At 31.0% G+C, this 20,564-nt stretch overlaps 1 protein-coding gene across 13 annotated transcripts in view; it reads left to right on the forward strand.

Annotated features, from left to right (window-relative positions):
• LOC127702245 (dynein axonemal heavy chain 5-like) overlaps window positions 1–20,564 on the forward strand; it is a 113,468-nt gene extending 92,904 nt beyond the window's left edge. For all 13 annotated transcript variants that reach the window (XM_052206350.1, XM_052206349.1, XM_052206351.1 and 10 more), the window contains 17 exons: window positions 275–490; window positions 961–1,098; window positions 1,809–1,936; window positions 4,079–4,247; window positions 4,868–5,023; window positions 5,371–5,709; window positions 6,490–6,594; window positions 7,030–7,283; window positions 7,850–8,040; window positions 12,930–13,051; window positions 13,763–14,084; window positions 14,625–14,851; window positions 15,509–15,781; window positions 16,303–16,565; window positions 17,058–17,427; window positions 17,877–18,029; window positions 19,134–20,564. In XM_052206350.1, the coding sequence (XP_052062310.1) occupies window positions 275–490; window positions 961–1,098; window positions 1,809–1,936; window positions 4,079–4,247; window positions 4,868–5,023; window positions 5,371–5,709; window positions 6,490–6,594; window positions 7,030–7,283; window positions 7,850–8,040; window positions 12,930–13,051; window positions 13,763–14,084; window positions 14,625–14,851; window positions 15,509–15,781; window positions 16,303–16,565; window positions 17,058–17,427; window positions 17,877–18,029; window positions 19,134–19,520 (3,813 nt within the window). In that variant the 3' untranslated portion in view covers window positions 19,521–20,564. The remainder of the gene's footprint in view (window positions 1–274; window positions 491–960; window positions 1,099–1,808; window positions 1,937–4,078; window positions 4,248–4,867; window positions 5,024–5,370; window positions 5,710–6,489; window positions 6,595–7,029; window positions 7,284–7,849; window positions 8,041–12,929; window positions 13,052–13,762; window positions 14,085–14,624; window positions 14,852–15,508; window positions 15,782–16,302; window positions 16,566–17,057; window positions 17,428–17,876; window positions 18,030–19,133) is intronic.

A 20,564-nucleotide genomic window follows, 5' to 3' on the forward strand; every position in this document is an offset into this window, starting at 1 on the left:
TAAACCCCTTCTGATCTGGTATAATGCTGCTTACCACACAGAGTGAAGTTTTTTATCTTAGCACAAACATCAGGTTGTCTCCCCTGGAATCAGTTGTTGAAACGCTATCATAATTTAAATTACACAAAGACACATACAACATTAAAAAATACATTGAAGGGGAGACAAGTCACAAGTCATGCTTTTTTTTTTTTTTATTAAAAAATTACTTTATATGAATGCTACATATTCTTTTTTTATATGAATGTTATGTATTCTGATTTTATAAATTTAGATTTTGGCTGGTACAAATTTCCTGTCAATTTTGATTGCATTCCCTAAAGACTCCATTAATGACGAGACAGTAGAACTCTTAGATCCATACTTATCCATGGAGGACTACAACTTTGACAATGCAAAGAAGGTCTGTGGTAATGTTGCTGGTCTCTGCTCTTGGACCAAAGCTATGGTGTCTTTCTTTTCCATCAACAAAGAAGTCTTGCCATTGAAGGTCAGTATTCAGAATACAGATGTTAATTTTCATTATTATCAACTTATAGCAAGAAAACAAAGGGCTACCATCCTTTGCTTATACTACCCTACTCATATTAAAATCATTGTGTTTCTTATCCACTTACAAAGAAAATTCCAAATATCTATCTACAAATGATGTTGAATTAAGTATACAAATGTTACAAGTAAAAATAGAAGACAATATATAGAAAAACAGAATGTGGGAAAACAATTAGATACATTAAACATCCATTTCTTCATAATTTGTTCTTCTACTAACTTTGGATTTTTTTCTTTAGAAAAAGGGAATTTATAAATAATGAGATTCACAGATATTGATGAACACATTTATAAACTAGTAAACAACAGATTGTACTACAGTGTTATTCTGTAGGGAAAAAAACTTATCTATTGAATCTGTCTTGAATAGATATTAAGAGAAATTAAAACTTTTTTTTTAATTGACAGGCGAACTTAGCTGTACAAGAAGCCAGACTGAACATTGCCATGGGTGATTTACAGAAGGCACAGTCTCAGTTAGATGAGAAAGAGGCTGAATTGGCTAAAGTCAGGGCTTTGTATGACAAAGCTATGGCTGAAAAACAGGTACTGCCCGTTTTCAACTGATAGACCAATGTATGTTCAGTATATTAGAACTTACAAATGTAAAAGGTCAAAATCTGAGCTTTGTATAACAGACAATTGAACACATCAGCCTTCAACAATGAGCATTACAAAATACATTATATGTAAGAATTGACATAGGCTATACATTATACATAAGGATATAACTTATGTAAGCAGAGTTGTCTTTCTTCTAAAAAATTCTGATAAAACTGTTGAATTAGAATTCTAATGCATATATCATATCAAAAATTCTATATTACCATGAAACTTGACCATATGCTCACATGAGCAACTCTTAACTGTAGTATGGCAAGCAATGAAACATTACATGAAGGTAGTGAGCCAAGATGCAAAATATTTTTTGTCTGTCAAGTTGAAGGGGAGATAATTGATATAATTTATTCATTTAATTTTGGAAATAAGCATTTATTTAGATCATCAATGTTTTTTAACCTAGTAAAATAAATAAGATTGGTCAAGAAATTAACTGTGCATTATCTTTTGTTCTGTTCAAAGTTGTGAAATTAATAGAATGGCATATTATGGAAGGGTGGAAAATATGACCAGAGAAAACATATGATTAAAACTTATCATACAAAGTCAACTACAATTTTTATCTTTTAAGTGCTTGATTGTGACTAATGTTTTTACACTAACGTAAATCTAATTTGATTTTGTTTTAATAACAGAGGTTGATAGATGATGCTGAGACATGTAGAAGAAAGATGAACGCTGCTTCTACTCTTATTAGTGGGCTGGGTGGCGAGAGAGAAAGATGGACTGAACAAAGTAAAGAATTCAGAGCTCAAATTGGCAGGTAGGTCAATCAAGTAGTTGATTTATAAATATATATTTATGATGAATGGAAAAAAGTCATTGGTATAGTGATGAATACATGTACCATCAAATTGATTTCAGGAACAAAGTTCTTTAATTTTCTGTCAGGACTTTGCACCAAGTATAGCTCTTTAAACAAAATGAATATTGTGAAAAATTCTATTTTGTATTAAAATTCTAAAAAATCTCAACTTTACTACATTTTTTAAGGTATTTACAAAAACTAATATTGACTGAGGATTTTGCTCATGAATGATAAATGTACTTTATGAGCTTTGATATGGATGGATACATAGTATTCTTACAAACTGGACCATGCTCTCATTTATCTGTTGTTCAGTTGAGAACATCAGCAAGAAATCATTTATGCATTATGATTTTGCTTTTGAATATAACCTGTTTCTTTTTTTTTTTGTGAAGCAAACTTAGTATCTAGTAAAAACCTTCAGCATATTTATATTGTAAAGTAACATTATTTGTAAATCATTGTTTACTGAAATATTAAATGGCTTTAGGACATAATTTTCTCCAATAGAACTATCAGGAAATGAACTTGGAGATTAAATTGATGTCTCCAATATTTTACGTTTATTTCTAGATTAGTTTAAGTATTAATGCCTTTCAATCTTATAAGATTAACTAATGCAGGGTCAAGGTAAGTTTGAAGCATTGAAACAAAGAGATATTTTTATATATGAACAATTTAAATGTCGTTGAAATTTAAATATTTAAAAATTTTTATATTTTTTTTTATCTAATTAGATTTTACAGGTTACATAAAAAAAAGTAGTTTTTGTATTGCACTTTGTCTTATTGAGATATTTAGAGAAGTCAACTGATCTTGAATAAAAAAAGGTTTATATTTATTCTGTGTAAAATAACTGCATTTAATTTCATTAACGGCATACCACAAATATTAGACCTGACTTTAGATTTGACTAAAGTAGAAACTTTTATGTAACTCCTAGAAAATAATGTACTGGAATTTAGCTTGGCCAAATAAGGAAATGTTATGGTACATTTGTACAACATTGTCCTAAAAAAAAACAGAAAATAATTCATCTTATGATGTATTTTTTCAAATAAATTTGACATGAATTTTGACTGAAACAGGGCTGAGAGTCGGTGAAGTAGGCATATTGAAATGTTGTATTCATGTAAGAAGCATGTAAGAATGTGAAGTTATTAAATTGAATTGAGAAAATAAGGAAAAATATTGTTTTATTTATTTATTAGACATCAGAAATATTTTTAAATGTATGATTTGTTGATTTGAAAAATATATTGAGTTTCTAATATATGAAAAATAAGGAATGTAGGGTCAATATCAATGAGACAGATATCAACAAAAAATTAGACATCTTAAAGTCAACCTACAGTATCCCAATGATTGACAAGCTCTTCATCCACACACATCTAGGAATGTTCAGAATGAATTCACCTACTAAACGATCCAATGTATCATGCACATAAACACATTCTTTAGAGACAAAAATATCATAAACAAACAACCAAGAAATTCCTGACTTAGGACAGGCCCATTTAAATAGAGTTGAAAGTGTAGAATGCTTCCTAATAAGACAGAGAATATAAAAAAACTTAATGTCAAAAACTTAATGTCATTGTAAATCTATTTAATTGCGATGTAAGGCTACCTTTTCTGCAAATTTTTTGAATATTGTTTTAATCAGACATTTTATTTTTATTTTGAATTTTGGTCACGCACATAATTAAATTACAAACATTCACATAAAAACACCAATTTATATACTATTTTTGAGAATATGACTTGAGCACTAGATAGTTTTTTACCTTATGCAATTTCTTACAATAAAATGGATTTGGTATGATGAGAAACATGATTTTTATTCTTTAAGCATTATAACTGCTAATGTTATTCTAGGTCTTTATGGAATTCAAGATAATAGGTATTTTATTAAAATGCATATTTCTTTTCTGTGTATGTATATCATTTGAAACCAAATTCTAAATATAAATATGATTTCACATATTTTCTTGTTATAACCTTGTTTTACATTGCTGATGTTTTATAAACAGAAGAGTACTTATCAGACCATCTAAATAAGCTTTTATTTAAAACCTGGTTTTATTTTATTTTTAGATTGGTTGGTGACGTTCTGATCAGTACTGCTTTCCTCTCTTATTCTGGACCTTTCAATCAGGACTTCAGAAGTGTATTGAATAAAAACTGGTTCAAGGAACTGAAGACCAGGAAAATACCACATACACCTAATCTTAATGTGATAGATATGTTGACAGATCCTACAACGGTAAGTATAGGAATTGAAGGGGTTTCAGTTGAAAAGTATTGTTATAGATTTAGACTGTTCAAAATACACCTAAATATCAGATATCAGATTTTATGTTTTATTATGTATTTGCTTTTGGGCTTCATTAATATTTTGATATGAGCCAAGGCCTTGCCTAGAAAGATATTTTGGTTCAAATTGTCTCATACAAAGATTTTAATGTGAGTAAAATAATGAATTTGGTCAGGCCTAGGGTCATTTTTAGTTTTGCCGAAAACGATATATAATGGGTATTTTAGGTAAAATATGTCAATTTCAACATGTTTTTGACTTCTTAGTGACATCACAACTTGTATTTCTGTAACAAAAAGTCAATCATCATCTTGTTCATTTATTGATAAAAGTTTCATAATTTTGAAAGAATTGAAGAATTTGACTATATTTGTAATTTCCGAGTCCAGATGATGGCTGTTATTGTACCTCCTCCTCTATCATATGTATCATAGAGACTACATATAAAAGGAACACTTTAAACAAGTCCAGTGGATTTTAATACTATTATGATTTTTTTCTGAAGTGTTTCATGTACACAGTAAACAATTTATTTTAAATATCTATTTTTCTCTTATATACAAATGTAGATAGCAGAGTGGAATTTGGAAGGATTACCAAATGACGAGTTGTCAACACAGAATGGTATCATTGTCGTAAAAGCATCAAGATACCCATTATTGATAGATCCTCAGGGACAGGGTAAAAACTGGATCAAAAACAGAGAAGCAAAGAAAGAATTACAGGTTATTATCATATCCGATTACATAATAAATTATTATAATAATTTAACATAAAAGTTACATCTTAAATGGTTTTTCACAACATATCATTCAAGTATTTTTCTTCATTTTGGTACAAGCATATTTCAACGTAAATTTGTTGATTGCATCTCTGAACAAGATTTAACTTGAAATTATTAGTAGTAGTTGAACTCACATTTTTACCTGGAAATATCTTTTATATAAATTTCATTATAATGATAATTAGAAGAGTTGATTTTTTTTTTATCCCTGTTATATGTATGTTATTTATACTTACTGGATTACAGAATCTCTTTTAATCAAAACAAAATATGTAAATTATTTTTCAGATTACCTCCCTTAATCACAAATACTTCAGGAATCATTTGGAAGATAGTATGTCTCTAGGTAGACCTCTGATCATTGAAGATGTTGGAGAAGAATTAGATCCTGCTCTTGACAATGTCTTAGAAAAGAACTTTATTAAAGTTGGGTCAACATTGAAGGTCAAGGTTGGGGACAAAGAATGTGATATCATGAAAGGTTTTACACTATACGTCACAACAAAACTTGGAAATCCATCCTATACACCAGAAATCTCTGCTAGGACATCCATTATTGATTTCACTGTAACTATGAAAGGATTGGAAGATCAGTTACTTGGACGTGTCATCTTGGCCGAAAAAGCTGTAAGTTTAGATTAGAAATTATTAATCTTGATTGTTTACATTTAAAATTACTTGTATTTTGAAAAATATTATTTCTTTCTAGCATTTGAAAATCTTGGCAAATTTTCCTTTAGTGAGGATGATATGTGACGCTTCTGTCTTAATTTATTTATAAACACATCACATTAAGTACTTTTCATTTTTGTCTGCAAAACTGACAATAGTATGGCGACTTTGTCATTTTTCAGCAAAATTTTCAAAAGAAAAGTCAATTTTGTGGAATCACTTCTTACAGTTTTCAATCTAGATCCTTGAAATCTCCCTGAACATCACACACATAGTGAAGTTGTGCATCTTCCATTATGGAGTCTTTTAAAGATTGTTTTCCTTTTTCTTATTTCCATATATATTTAAATTTTTATTATAAATCATTATCCACTGTTTAAGAAACATTCTTTGCAACCAAGCATTTAAAGTCTTTAATCCATTTTTTTTTTTAAATTCTTGAATTGAATAATCTTCAAAAGTTCGTTTATTATTTTATATACCTGTATTTTTAAGAAGAAACATTTTCATGAATAAGGGGTATAGGTCAATGGACAATAACCTTACAACAAAAATAACCCAAAACATCCAGAGGACAACATATATTCTTGAACAATAAACAAGTGTCTATACAATATGTAAAGCTCTAAATCAGCTATACTTTTAGTCTGGTAAAAAAGCAACAAATTTAACTTGTGGAAATGGATTCAAAGATGTATTTATGCAAAAACATTAATATCACTGACTTTTTCACAGGAACTGGAGTCTGAGAGAGTTAAGTTATTGGAGGATGTAACAGCTAACAAGAGAAAGATGAAAGAGTTAGAAGACAATCTATTGTACAGATTGACCAGTGTACAGGTCAGTGGACAAAAATCCTTGTAGACAATCAATGTTTTCAAGCCAGAAAGCTAATTTTAATTCTCTGAGAGTGTTTGTGAATCCCACCATATCTTTAAAACACAAAAAGTACATCTTCCTATATTGTAAATTCCTTAATTGACTGAAAGCTCAGAAAAATAAAAAAATTTCCATTTTAGAATATTTCAGTTTGGCATGATATTTCTTTATTTTATTATGTGCCATCTTGACAAAATGGTCAAAACTCTGTTATCACATCTCTGGTGTCATGAACAAAATTTGCTTTTTATAAGTAATTTTTTACAACAAGCTATATATAATATAAATTATAGTAATAAAAGAAGTAACATAAATATACACCATGTTTGAAATCTGCATTTTCTGTTATTTTTTTAAGGCTGTGAAATTTAATTTCCATTTTTTAAATGTTTTAAGGGTTCATTGGTTGATGATGAAGATTTGATAAATGTGTTGAGAGATACAAAAATAACAGCACAAGATGTCAGCCAGAAACTTCAAACAGCTGCAGAAACTGAAGTGAAAATTACTACGGCTAGAGAAGAATTCAGACCATGTGCATCACGTGGTAGTATCCTATACTTCTTGATTGTGGAGATGAGTCTTGTAAACTGCATGTACCAGACAGCTCTAAAACAGTTCTTACATCTGTTTGACTTGTCCATGTCAAGGTAAGAGTACTAATGAATCCATGGTAAAGTCTTAAGCAATAGTGAAATTATGATAATTTATTACAAAGAGTGAAGTGTTATTTAGAGGAATATGATATAGTTTATATTTACTGTTAATTTTCCCTATGTGGCATGTTATTTAAGGGAATATGATACAGTTTATATTTACTGTTAATTTTCCCTATGTGGCATGTTATTTAAGGGAATATGATACAGTTTATATTTACTCTTGATTTTCCCTATGTGGTGTGTTATTTAAGGGAATATGATACAGTTTATATTTACTCTTGATTTTCCCTATGTGGTGTGTTATTTAAGGGAATATGATACAGTTTATATTTACTCTTGATTTTCCCTGGAATATGGACACTGATTCAATGTGGATATTTACTATTCAAATGTACGTGGAAAATGTACTTTCATGACTTACTTTTCACATCATTTCATTTCACTGTGGTCTCTTTCAGGGGAAATACTAGAAATTTCCGACTTTCAATATTCAAGAAAATATAACTTTTATACAAAAAAATAGACTTTTCATTTAATTGTAAGTTTTTTTTGTACAGGTCCCAGAAATCACCAATCACACAGAAAAGAATAACAAACATCATAGAGTTTATGACATTTGAAGTGTTCAAGTATTCCGTTAGAGGGCTGTATGAGTGTGACAAGATGACCTTCACCTTGTTGTTGGCCTTGAAGATTGACCTTGCTTTGGGAAAGATTAAACATGATGAGTTTATGACCTTGATCAAGGGTAAATAAAAGTTTATAATATAACTAAACCAATTTAAGATTTCCTATCATATATGTATTTATATTAAGACAATGCAAACGTTTGATAGATACACATGGAACCTGATGTTACATTAATTATAGTAATGATGGCATATAAGAATACATAGTTTTTGTTTGATTTTCTAATGGTTTTTTTTATTTACAAACAAGTGTGGACACAGATGAATGTGGATAGTATGTTTGGATGTTTGACAGTGTTTTATATGACAAAAGGAGTTCTATGTTTTTCCTATATGGTGTTATTAACTGTGTTGCACGATGACAACCAACCTGAGCATGAGGAGTGTTGTTTATTTGATATTTAGATTTTATGTTCAAGAGGGCATGGAAGAGACACTAATTGCATTAATGACCAAATGATTATGATAGAATATTTTCCACATCTTTGATTTTGGATAAATTTTGTAGCTAGGAGAGCAACACATAATAGGTTCATTTTTTCATGTGATTTTTTTTTAAATAGGAGATGATATCTGAGAACATGATATCAGGAGGCTGTAATTCAGTGGTTGTCGTTTGTCTATGTGTTACATAATATTTGTTTTTCGTTTATTTTGTGTACATAAATAACATAAATGACTATGCGTTATGGGCTTTGCTCATTGTTGAAGGCTGTATGGTGACCCGTAGTTGTTAATTTCTGTGTCATTTTGGTCTGTTGTGGAGAATTGTCTCATTGGCAATCATACCACAGCTTTTTTATATAAATTTGCTCACTATTTGTATGGTTCTATTTATATTACTTTGTGGTGGATTGTCAGTATCATTAGTAAAATATTTTGTTAAAATGTCGAAATTGTTTCTCAGATTAGAAGACATTTATTGGTTTTTAGTAATGAAAATGCCTGACATGATGCTTGGGGCTAGATGAGCTAGAAAGTAAATTTCTGTGTTGTTTTTTATCAATTCTTTGATAACATCTCCTCCAAAGCTGGCTGAATCAAAAAAAAGTTTTGACCAATATGAAAACGATATCAACAAAAAAAACCTTTGTGAGCATGCTTAAAAGACTCATAACTGCTCCAAAAGTAATCTGATAGAATTTCAAGCATGTCCAGTGGGTATTATGAAAATCTACTTAATATGTCTAAATATCAAAAAAGTTATAGTATTCAATATGAAAAAGGTATTGCAAAATTATTCTCTTTTCAATTTTTTTGTTATATGGATACAAATATAAGTGATACCAATACAGTATTTGTTGTGGTATGAAAGTGTAGTAATTAATATTTACTGTAACAATGTTAATTCATACTAATTAAGAAATAAACAAATGAATGAAAAATGTTGAACATGTACAATGAAATATAGTTTTAGAAATCAATTAGGCCAGATAGGCCTTATAAATTTTTTTTTTTTTTTTTAACATACTGAATGACCATTTACACTCAGGACCGAGTCATCAGTAGGCAGTACAGATGTATTAAAACAACCTAGCATCATATTGCTAGTAGCGAATGTAGCATTGTCGGGTAAATTTGTTCTTTTTTTTAAATTTGGTTAAAGGACAAAAAATGTTTGGTTCAAATCATAATAAAATGCTTTATCTCCTTATTACTTACATTGTACATAGAATGGATACTACCCTGACAAATCCTTGTACATGAGAGTTGTCTGTCAAATCTTTATTTCACAAAGAATGAATTGCATAACAATGAACTGAGCTCAAAGCAAAGCACTTTAATAATACACTTAGACAAAGAGCTCAATCCAGTGATATACTTTGTACTACAGGTCCTTCATGAACATCCTATCCACCAAAACCATATCTCACAAACATGCCATACTACATGTACATGGTTTCGATCAGAAGTCCTGAAAAAGATATGAATTTTATTATCATATTTTAATTATACATACACAGGTTAAAAGTTATATACTCAAATGGCAGTCTTTCCTGCTAAAATGTCATGTGTAGGATGTGATATACCATTTTTGGGTCTATATGGGTACTGTCCTTTATATTCATTAGGTCATTTTGACACAACAAAATATATAGAAAATGTTAACTTTGATCTGGAAATTGAGTTCTTTTTCGCAAAATAAACCCACTAAAACTAAACTTTGAATGCAAAAGACCCCTAAATGGCTAACAGATATTGCTATAAAGAATAGTCCATGATGATTATTGTTATTAAAGAGTTCATGAAATGTACACCGATTCTGTCAGTTGAATGGACTAGAATGAGATAAGTTATATAAACATAAAGGTTTTTTCAACAGTTGTGGTGTAAATTAAATCAGTTTTATTTTATGGTTGACATATTTAAGTATATATGTAGACGGTGAGACCATTGGCTTTTCAACACATTGATATTTTACAATATCGATTATCTATTTATTGTTATATTGTTGGTATTTTTCACCTTCCTAAAACAGTTTTAACGCAACATGAACGCAAGCTTAATAGATCTTGATAGGGTGTCCTCACATATTTTGACGTTGCTGAAAAATTTTGGTTGACATATGTATCCTCTTCTCATCGTTTTTCGTGCTATTAAGAATGCATACTGTCGTCACAATTTCCATTGAAAAGGCATGCATAGTACAAATTCATATGACGAACGAAAACATATGATCTGACCATATACATGTACATGTATGTATAGGTTATCAGCTTTTCTACACATATTAGCCAGTAAGCCGCAATGAACCTATTATGGGGAAGGAGCGCAGCTAATGAGCTAAAATGAATCAAATTGTGTCCTCAGTGGGGGATATTTTAAGGGATCTATATGAAGAAAACCTGATCATCTGTTTATCGTTCTATTACTGGCTTTTTCACCTCCCTAACTTGGCCTAAGACAGTTTTTACAGACGAAAGCAAGCTTGATAACTACTCCTCACACACATGTATAGATTATCGGCTTTTCTACACGAGTCATGAATATCGTAAAATGTTAGCCAGTGAGCAGGCCCGCAATGAACCTTTTTAGCGAGTGAGCCCAGCTAACGAGCTAAAATGAATCAAATTGTGTACTCAGTCACAGTTGGTGATATTTTAAGGTATCTACACAAAGAAAACCTGCTTATATAAATCTCAGTGGCGGATCCACAACTTTTCATAAAAGGGGGGTGGCCGCTGACTGACCTAAGGGTTGCCCACTCCCGTCATGCTTCCCCAGTGGCGGATCCGGGGGGACGGTTCCGAGGGTTGGAACCCCACTTTTTTTGGACGATCAATGCATTTGAATGGGGACACATAGTTGGAACACCCCCCCCCCCCCCCCCCCTACCCTTTGTCCCGAGTTGGGAACCCCCCTTTTATTAAATGGCTGGATCCGCCTCTGCTTCCCTATTAAATCAACCAAATTTTCCCCACCCCCTGGATCCGTCTATGTAACTGTTTATCGTTCTGCGTAATACTGGCTTTTTCACCTCCCTTACTTGGCCCTAGACAGTTGCTTATCTGTTTATCGTTCTGTCACTGGCTTTTTTTAGACTAGAGACTTCATGTGTACAAACCTGACGTCAAAATCGTGTACTATAAAAGAAGAGACAAATAATTTCACATTAAATCCTGTAACATTACATCTAAAGATAATTACAATCCAAAGTAAATTATATTACGATGTCAATGGACTAAATTCCCGCGCAAATGTCATCACTGGGATAGACCAAAACGAATTTTAGGTTTATGTATCATTCACATTCCGATCAATTTACTCAGTTATATAAAATATATGTGATAACTATTTTTATATTGGTTTTGAATTTAGTTAATCTATCAGAAAAAAAGGATTTATTTCTCGCAGATAGCCCTCAATATACTATACACCAACTCGACACTAAAGCTATATACTAAAACCCTAAAACATAATAGTATATGGAATCGTCCAAACGGATTACCTAATATTGATATAGGTGAAATATGTATTCAGAATTGTGTACACAGAAATAAGATCAGAAATAAAGCCCTATGTAAGGTGAACACAATAACACAACTGTATAAAATCATTGTTTATTAAATTTGCTTGCATAAGAACCATGAAGTTAAAATTTATAACGATTACGTTTATCCTGTCAACCCCTTTTCTTCATTGCATCAAGGCTTCCGTTGCTTTACATCGAGCAGCAATTCAACCAATCGGGGCATGTTAAGTTGGGACATACCTCTATTTTTGGAAGCGTGATCTTTACATCGAGGCTTGCGTTGCTTTACACCGAGGCCACAGTAGTTCGACCAATCGGGGAATGTTTATTTGGGGCATGTGACCTATTGAACTGCAGGTTTTATAATATTTTAATCGAAATTGTAGAAAAATGAAATGTTGTTAGTACATACAAAACAGAAAATGATGAATACTTTTAGTAAAAGATAATTTGGATCCGGGTCCTGTTCATTCACATCATTTGTACAACTCTCCTTACTGATGCCATTTTTTGGAATTTCTGTGACCTAAATGGTTCGCGAAAATTAATATTTTATTATATATATAGTAATAATGGGCATAAAATGTAGAAAGTCTTATAACAACAACACTTAAGGGACTGCTGCAGAAAATTTATTGATCGACATGTTTTCAGGATAAAAACAATACAGAATATAGCATGTTCAAGAATCAACTCTATTTATCACATCATTTGTGTGTTCAATGTCACCAATGTTCTTCCATATGCTCCCATATGTCAGACCCACAAATTGCCAAAGCTAAGCATTTTTACTCATTTTTGTAAACAGCTTTTAAAAGTGTCTATTTATAATATTAATCCAAGATTGATATGATTGTGTAATACTTCATTTTATGGGCCTGATGACGACCTTAATGTTCCTACTCCTCTCATTTTGATCGGTTGATAAATCAATGAATGAATCAGTGGTTTAATTATGTGTGTATATGATTTTAGGTGGTGCCTCCTTGGATTTGAATGTAGTACAGCCCAAACCACATAAATGGATTGTGGATCTGACCTGGTTAAACTTGGTAGAGCTGAGTAATTTACATCAGTTTTCTGGTATTACTGAACAGGTAGGCTTTATTTTATATAAATTGAAGGATATCAGTTTGAAAGGTTGATTAATAGTTTAATAAATTAAACCTATGGTGTTCTATTCCCTATTTTTTAACTGGAATTAAGATCTGCCTTCTTCCTGTTAACTGGAATCTAGATTTGCCTTCTTTCTGTTAACTGGAATCTAGATTTGCCTTCGTCCTGTTAACTGGAATCTAGATTTGCCTTCTTTCTGTTAACTGGAATCTAGATTTGCCTTCTTTCTGTTAACTGGAATCTAGATTTGCCTTCTTTCTGTTAACTGGAATCTAGATTTGCCTTCTTTCTGTTAACTGGAATCTAGATTTGCCTTCTTTCTGTTAACTGGAATCTAGATTTGCCTTCTTTCTGCTTTCTGATACTTTAAATCAAAAGTTAGGGTGTGGCATGAATTCTTGTTTTCACAGTGTCAGAGGTGAAGTGCAAATATCATTTCATCGGTTTGGAACATATCTATAGATTCAAGTGTTGGGTAAATTTAAATTATGAAAAAGATGGATATATTAATCAAAGATGAATTTGATTGAATGTATGAAAAAGAAGTGAACTATTCAATCTTTATTTTAAGTCATGTTTGTCAAATGTTTAATCAAAGTTGTTAAAAAAAAGGTGTCCAGAGCTTTTGTAAGAGATTGCACAGTTTATCTTGGTGATCAAGTTAATAGTTAATATGTATATTTTTATAATAGGTAACCAGAAATGAGAAACAATGGAAACAGTGGTTTGACAAAGAGGCTCCAGAGGATGAGATCATTCCAGATGGCTACAACAACTCCCTTGATGTTTTCAGACGTTTACTGTTAGTACGTAGTTGGTGTCCAGATCGTGTCATGGCCCAGGCCAGGAAGTATATTGCTGACACTCTTGGTGATAAGTATGCTGAGGGCGTGATTTTAGATTTGGAGAAGATGTGGTATGAGAGTTCACCTAGAACTGCTATGGTCTGTTTGTTATCCATGGGATCGGATCCTACCAATAATATTGAGGCATTGGCAAAGAAACATAAACTAGGTAAATTTGTTTTACTTGTTGGTTACGAATATTTTACTGGGTGTTTATTTTGTAATTTTATGACTCGAACAGTTTATGTGGATGAAGAGAGATATGGCGTATACACAATGAGACAGACCTAGCGGCAATACAAAACCCAAAAGTTGCTGATTTTTTATTATTTGTATACAACAAAATACTGTTTGTGTCATTGAAACAATTGTTTTCTTGCACACATTAAACTTATTAAAAGTCAAATTAGCAAGTTGAATTGAAGTTTTGATATTTACTATTTGTCATACCTCAGAAGTTTGAATATTAAGAAAATTTTAATATTATTTTACAAAGTGAAATCTGTGATGAAAAATACGAAAATAAATGGAAGTGGCAGACTTTAATTGATCTAAATTATTAAAGTGTATATGTGTATACGTCGCAGTTTCTATTCTTGTGACATTCAGGTAAATGTAATATTTTTTATTTTGCTTGTTTTGTGTGAAATCTGTAATCTAAAATGAAGGCAATGAATATTCATGTTTTTATTTAAAATATTCTTTCCAGACTACCATTACATATCTATGGGTCAAGGTCAGGAGGTACATGCACGTCGTCTGATGCAACAGATGATAGCAAATGGAGGCTGGTTATTGTTGCAAAATTGTCATTTGTCATTAGACTATATTTACGAAATATTTGACCAGATTGTGGAAACAGAACACATGCATGAGGATTTCCGACTTTGGGTGACAACAGAAGTCCATCCTAAGTTCCCAATCAATTTCTTACAGGTAATTTTCAAATAATGATTAAACACACCTGCTAACAGATAGTTGACATTTAAAAAAAAATAGGTAGCTTTTTTCATATTTAGTTTCTATAACTTGACTGAATTAAGCATGTGGGAAAAGTGCTTAGGATCAAAATATGAGTACAAGTTAAATATCTTTAAATTTAAAGTTCTTAACCAAATGGATTATATATAATCTTTTATACTTTGAAAGTCTCTCATTTCATCATGAGAATTTTGGAGGATTTTTGAGATATTTTTTATCCATTTGCTATGAACAGTTTCATGCATTATAAGCATGACAGACTTTGGAATGTAAAATTTAGGTCCAGAAGTTAAAAGCTTTTCAAAATAAATTTTATCACACTTTTGCCACGAAATTGCACATTTCTTAATTTTCAATTGATGGTATCAGCATTCAGTTGATTTATAACTAGAATGGTTTTTTTTCCCCATCATAGATATAATAAAGAATTATAAGTTTGAAAAAAATGTCTTCTCTGCTGTTAATTTTCAATTGCACAAATTAAAACCACACAATAGACTGAAGGTGTCTATTTTTAAAATTTTGATATTGTTGAAACAGTTCAAATAGTTGACAATGAAAAAAAATCTTTGGTAAGGTTTGTTGTTTTAGAATTTATTGTTTTTATTTCAGATATCAATCAAATTCACCAATGAACCTCCACAAGGTGTGAAAGCTGGATTAAAACGAACATATGCAGCTGTTACTCAGGATTTCCTTGATATTTCTAACATGCCACAATGGAAACCTATGTTGTATGGAGTCTCCTTTATGCATACTATAGTCCAGGAACGTAGGAAGTTTGGACCTCTTGGTTGGAACATCCCATATGAGTTTAATGCATCAGATTTCAATGCTAGTGTACAGTTTGTACAGAATCATTTGGATGACATGGATATCAAAAAGGTCAGTATACTGTAAACTCAGAAATTATTGCGAAGTTTTTATTAATGCGAATAATGCGAGTGGATGAAGATCGCAATAATAAGAACTAGCATTATGATATCTGCTACTTTATCTGTATACAGATTTTCCTGAAATCGCAATAATTAATCTCGCATTTTAGCCCTTTCTTCAAAAATCGCAATAATAAATGTACACAATAATTTCTGAATTTACAGTAGTATTTTACATTGAAAATAACAGAAACTTGTCTAAATTTAAAATTTTTATTCGAAATTGCTGTGTAATCCAGACAGTATGTTAACACCCAGAGCAATACAGTTTTGACAGCTTTCAGCCAAGTGTAATTTCATGAATGAAATTTTGACATTTCCCTATTCCAAGGTTGGACGCTTAAAGACTTGTAATTGAAGTACTTTTGATAGTTGCATAGAATAAGGTTTAAATAAGTAGCAAAAAAAGGTCTAGATAGTTGATAGATATGTTCTATAGTAATAATATACTGTTATTTTTAATTATTTTAGGGAGTAAACTGGAGTTGTGTACGATACATGTTTGGTGAAATTCAATATGGTGGTCGTGTAACTGATGACTTTGACAAACGACTTTTAAACACGTTCTGTAAAGTATGGTTTGGAGAGAACATGTTTACACCAAACTTTGTCTTCTACAAAGGATATAACATACCTAAATGTAATAAGATCGCTGAATGGCATGAATACATTAATGCACTAGCTGCATCAGATACGCCAGAGGTCTTTGGTCTTCATCCTAATGCTGATATTACGTAAGTTCATAATACTTCACCTCAGATGTCTTTACATTTTGTTAATGGGAAAATTAGATAGTTTGGCCATCATTTGAATGCTAAATTTTAACATTTAGATATACATACTAGTCAAAGGCAAGGATGATGAATAAACAGCTAATGAAGATATGATGGAGTCTTCTTTAATAACTCAGACTGATGGGACAGAGGATTTCATTTGAATTTAATACTTTTTTTGCTTTTGCTGAAAAAAAGTAATTTTATAATGAAAACATTTTTAGACAGGTTTTCAGCTATAACTGCATTTAAAATAAGACAAATTCTACTCAAAAATGGGAAAGAAACTAATAAAGAATTATGTCACTGATAATGGTGTACCTAGTAAGGGACTGAGATATACCTACAGTGCATGTATTTCATTAAACAGATATATGCAGATTCTGTTAGTTATCTTTACATATACACATTCTTTTACAGAAAAATTAAATGATTTGTTGTTTTGTTTGACAGATACCAGAGTAAGACAGCTAAAGGTATATTGGACACCATCTTAGAGATCCAACCAAAAGACAGTAGTTCTGGTGGTGGTGAGACACGTGAAGCTATCGTTAACAGACTTTGTGACGACATGTTAGAGAAACTTCCCAATGATTATATTCCACACGAAGTCAAGGCACGTCTTGTCAAGATGGGAATTTTACAGCCAATGAACATTTTCCTTCGTCAAGAAATAGATAGAATGCAGAAAGTCATTTCCCTTGTCCGTAACACACTTCACGATTTGAAACTAGCCATTGATGGAACCATTATCATGAGTGAGAATCTGAGAGATGCTTTAGATTCTATGTATGATGCTAGGATACCTAAAGCCTGGGCAAAGGTGAGAAAATTATATCATAAGTAAAAACTGGATATGTATGATGCTAGGATACCAAAAGCCTGGGCAAAGGTGAGAAAATTATATCATTTGTAAAATTGGACATGTATTTCTACACTCTTATGTAAAGGCATGATAACTAACATTGGTATTTTCCATAATATTTAGTTAGAACTAAAAATTTCAGAACCTAAGAATAATTATCTTTTTTCAATGCAATAAACAAACAAAGTATAAAAAATCTTCCATGGAAGTTGAGGTATCACTTGTGTGAAAACTCTCTTAAAGGTTTACATTTGAATTGAACAGTTTTCAGTTTTGTTTAAGGTATATGTATTTCCAACTATCCTGCCGTTTAAAAATGTTTGAACATGTTTTTTTATGGAACAGATCGATTTATTATTATGTATTGAAAATTTTTGTAATACAATCTATAACTTTCTATTTTTTAGATATCTTGGGATTCTAGTACTCTAGGATTCTGGTTTACAGAATTGATAGACCGTAACACACAGTTCCATTCCTGGTGTTTTGATGGTCGTCCCAACTGTTTCTGGATGACTGGTTTCTTCAATGCACAAGGATTCCTCACAGCTATGAGACAGGTTAGTTAATCATTTTCATTTCTTTTAATCTTGCATTTAATCTACCATCTTCATTAGTTAAAGTTTAAGTGCCAGACTTTGTAAGAATCAGGCAATTTAGAAGAATTTAAAAACATGTTAGAAGAAAACCTGCCGACCTAACCATCCATTTTTGAAGTAACCCTCATTGAATTTCTGAGTTAGAAATGGTAGGTTTTTGGTTTCTTCTTGTCTGGTAATTCGAGCAGTCTCTAGATAACTTTTGGTTAGAATGATAGCAAATTACGGAGTTAGCTCCCCTTAATTGTTAATTTCTAGTGCATTTCAACCAAATTATATTCATGAAATACCAGAACAGGAAAAGGAAATGAATGTTATATTTGTGAACCATTATACATTCTGAACTTAAATTAATGTAAAATTAAGCAGGTTTTTGTTTGTCATGTTTTCTGATTCTTAGGCAGATTGGCACTAAAATTAAAAATGTTGAAAGTGCTCTGTTGCAGTTTGGCTGTTACTTTATTAATGTAAAGAAATGATGTAAACTTGTTTATTATCCAGTAAAAGTTTTGTTGTCTATTCACACATCTAAATGAATAATATCAGTAATATAATTTAACAAAATAAACAATAGTGTCAACACTTAAATAATATATACAGATCAAGAATATTCAGTCTAAATATATACCTGTTTCACATCTGTCGTACTTAAATGATAGTAAGTGTAAGATAAAACACCAACAGTGATCAAAATTAAAATTTCAAATAAATATATTAGTTCTGTGGCTTAATCCATCAAAAAATTATGACTGTGGTAATCCAATAAATCATATTGTCATTGCTGTGGTAAACCAATAAACTCTACTCTGACAGAAGCTATGGACCCTATTGCACCTGCATTGAAGTGTGAGATTTTGCTCTATGTTGAAGGCCCACCAAGTCTTTTAGATGATGAACAGCAACAAAAGAGCTGTTTCTTTGCCTTTGGATTTATAATGTTAGTATAGGTATTTTGTATCATGAATTTACACACCATATCCCTCTGTTTCCATTGTTTAATGTATTGTACAGATCAGTCAGTGATTACCTTTCTTAAAGTTATATATTTATTATTACTTTTCACAGGAAGTGACTCGTGCACATAAAGGATGGGCTTTGGATACAGTCATCATTCACAATGATGTCACACGCAACATGAAAGACGATATAACTACACCACCAAATGAGGGTGTATTTGTGTATGGATTGTACCTAGAGGGCGCAGGATGGGATAGACGAGGATGCAAATTAATTGAACCCAAACCAAAGATTCTGTTTGAGTCGATGCCAGTCATTCATATTTATGCCATTAACAGCACCGGTGGAGGAGACAGTAGAATGTACCAATGTCCAATCTACAAGAAGCCGAGACGTACTGATCTGACCTACATTGCAACAGTAGTACTGAAGACCACACAAAACCCAGATCACTGGGTTCTACGTGGGGTTGCTTTACTCTGTGACATTAAGTAGACTATGGGTAGATGAAACTACAAAATAGAACTTTTTTTTATCATATTTATATTTCTATATTAATTGTAGATTGCTATCATAATGTATTTCATATTTGATTTTAAATTGATTGATTATTTTGGTAAAGATTTTTTTAAATTGATTGATACTTCCAATTTAAAGAAAAGTATATTGATATGTACTGTTGGTGTAAAATTACACTGACTAACATTGTTTATGATAATACTGCTATATTATGTCTTAAGTTCAAAAATACAACAATATCTATTCTGATTTTCTTTAAAACAATTATTTAAGACTGATAAGATGAAAAGTACCCTTATTATATTATGGATTACTTTATAGTTGAATTTTAGGGTTAAAGGTGACAAAATGTCAAGTGGCTGATAGAGTTAGAACACTTTTGAAAGGGAGGTAATTACCAGGTGTGGAAATACATATTAAATCAAATATTTTTGCCTTGCTTATATTAGAATTGACTGTGATAGATGCTATTTTTAGATATCCGTCCTTTATATATTTAAAATTTCTATTTATATACATGTATCTTTCTTGTGAGAGATTTGGTCCATCTGTTTTAAGTATTTGTTCAATATTCTGATTGCATGATTGAAGTACGTATTTTTACATTTATGTCTACTCAGAATTTATTTCTCTATTTTTTTTTGAGAAATACTTTATATATTACTGTTTCTGCTAATGTGATAAATTTATTACGATACTCTTGATATTCCATTTAAATATATTGATAAAAGAAAATTTACTTTTTGATTTTTTTTAAAGTATTTTTTGAAACACCATTGTCCAGTTGAAAGATTATTTATACACAAAAAATATATAAAGATTTTCTTTTTGAATATTTTGTTCTCTTTGAAATGATACGGTTGTGATATGAAAACTTTATTCATCATTTCTTCATTTATAAATACCCAGGTGATTTTTGCTTGTGGTAAACATTTTTCTTCCTTTTACATTATGCTGTTATTCTATTTATCTTTAGTTGTTCACAGTAACAAGTTGTTAGAGAATAAAATATTAAATTTA

The sequence above is a fragment of the Mytilus californianus genome, unplaced genomic scaffold (assembly GCF_021869535.1).
Source record: "Mytilus californianus isolate M0D057914Y unplaced genomic scaffold, xbMytCali1.0.p SCAF_5, whole genome shotgun sequence".
In the NCBI taxonomy this organism is placed as follows: Eukaryota; Metazoa; Mollusca; class Bivalvia; order Mytilida; family Mytilidae; genus Mytilus; species Mytilus californianus.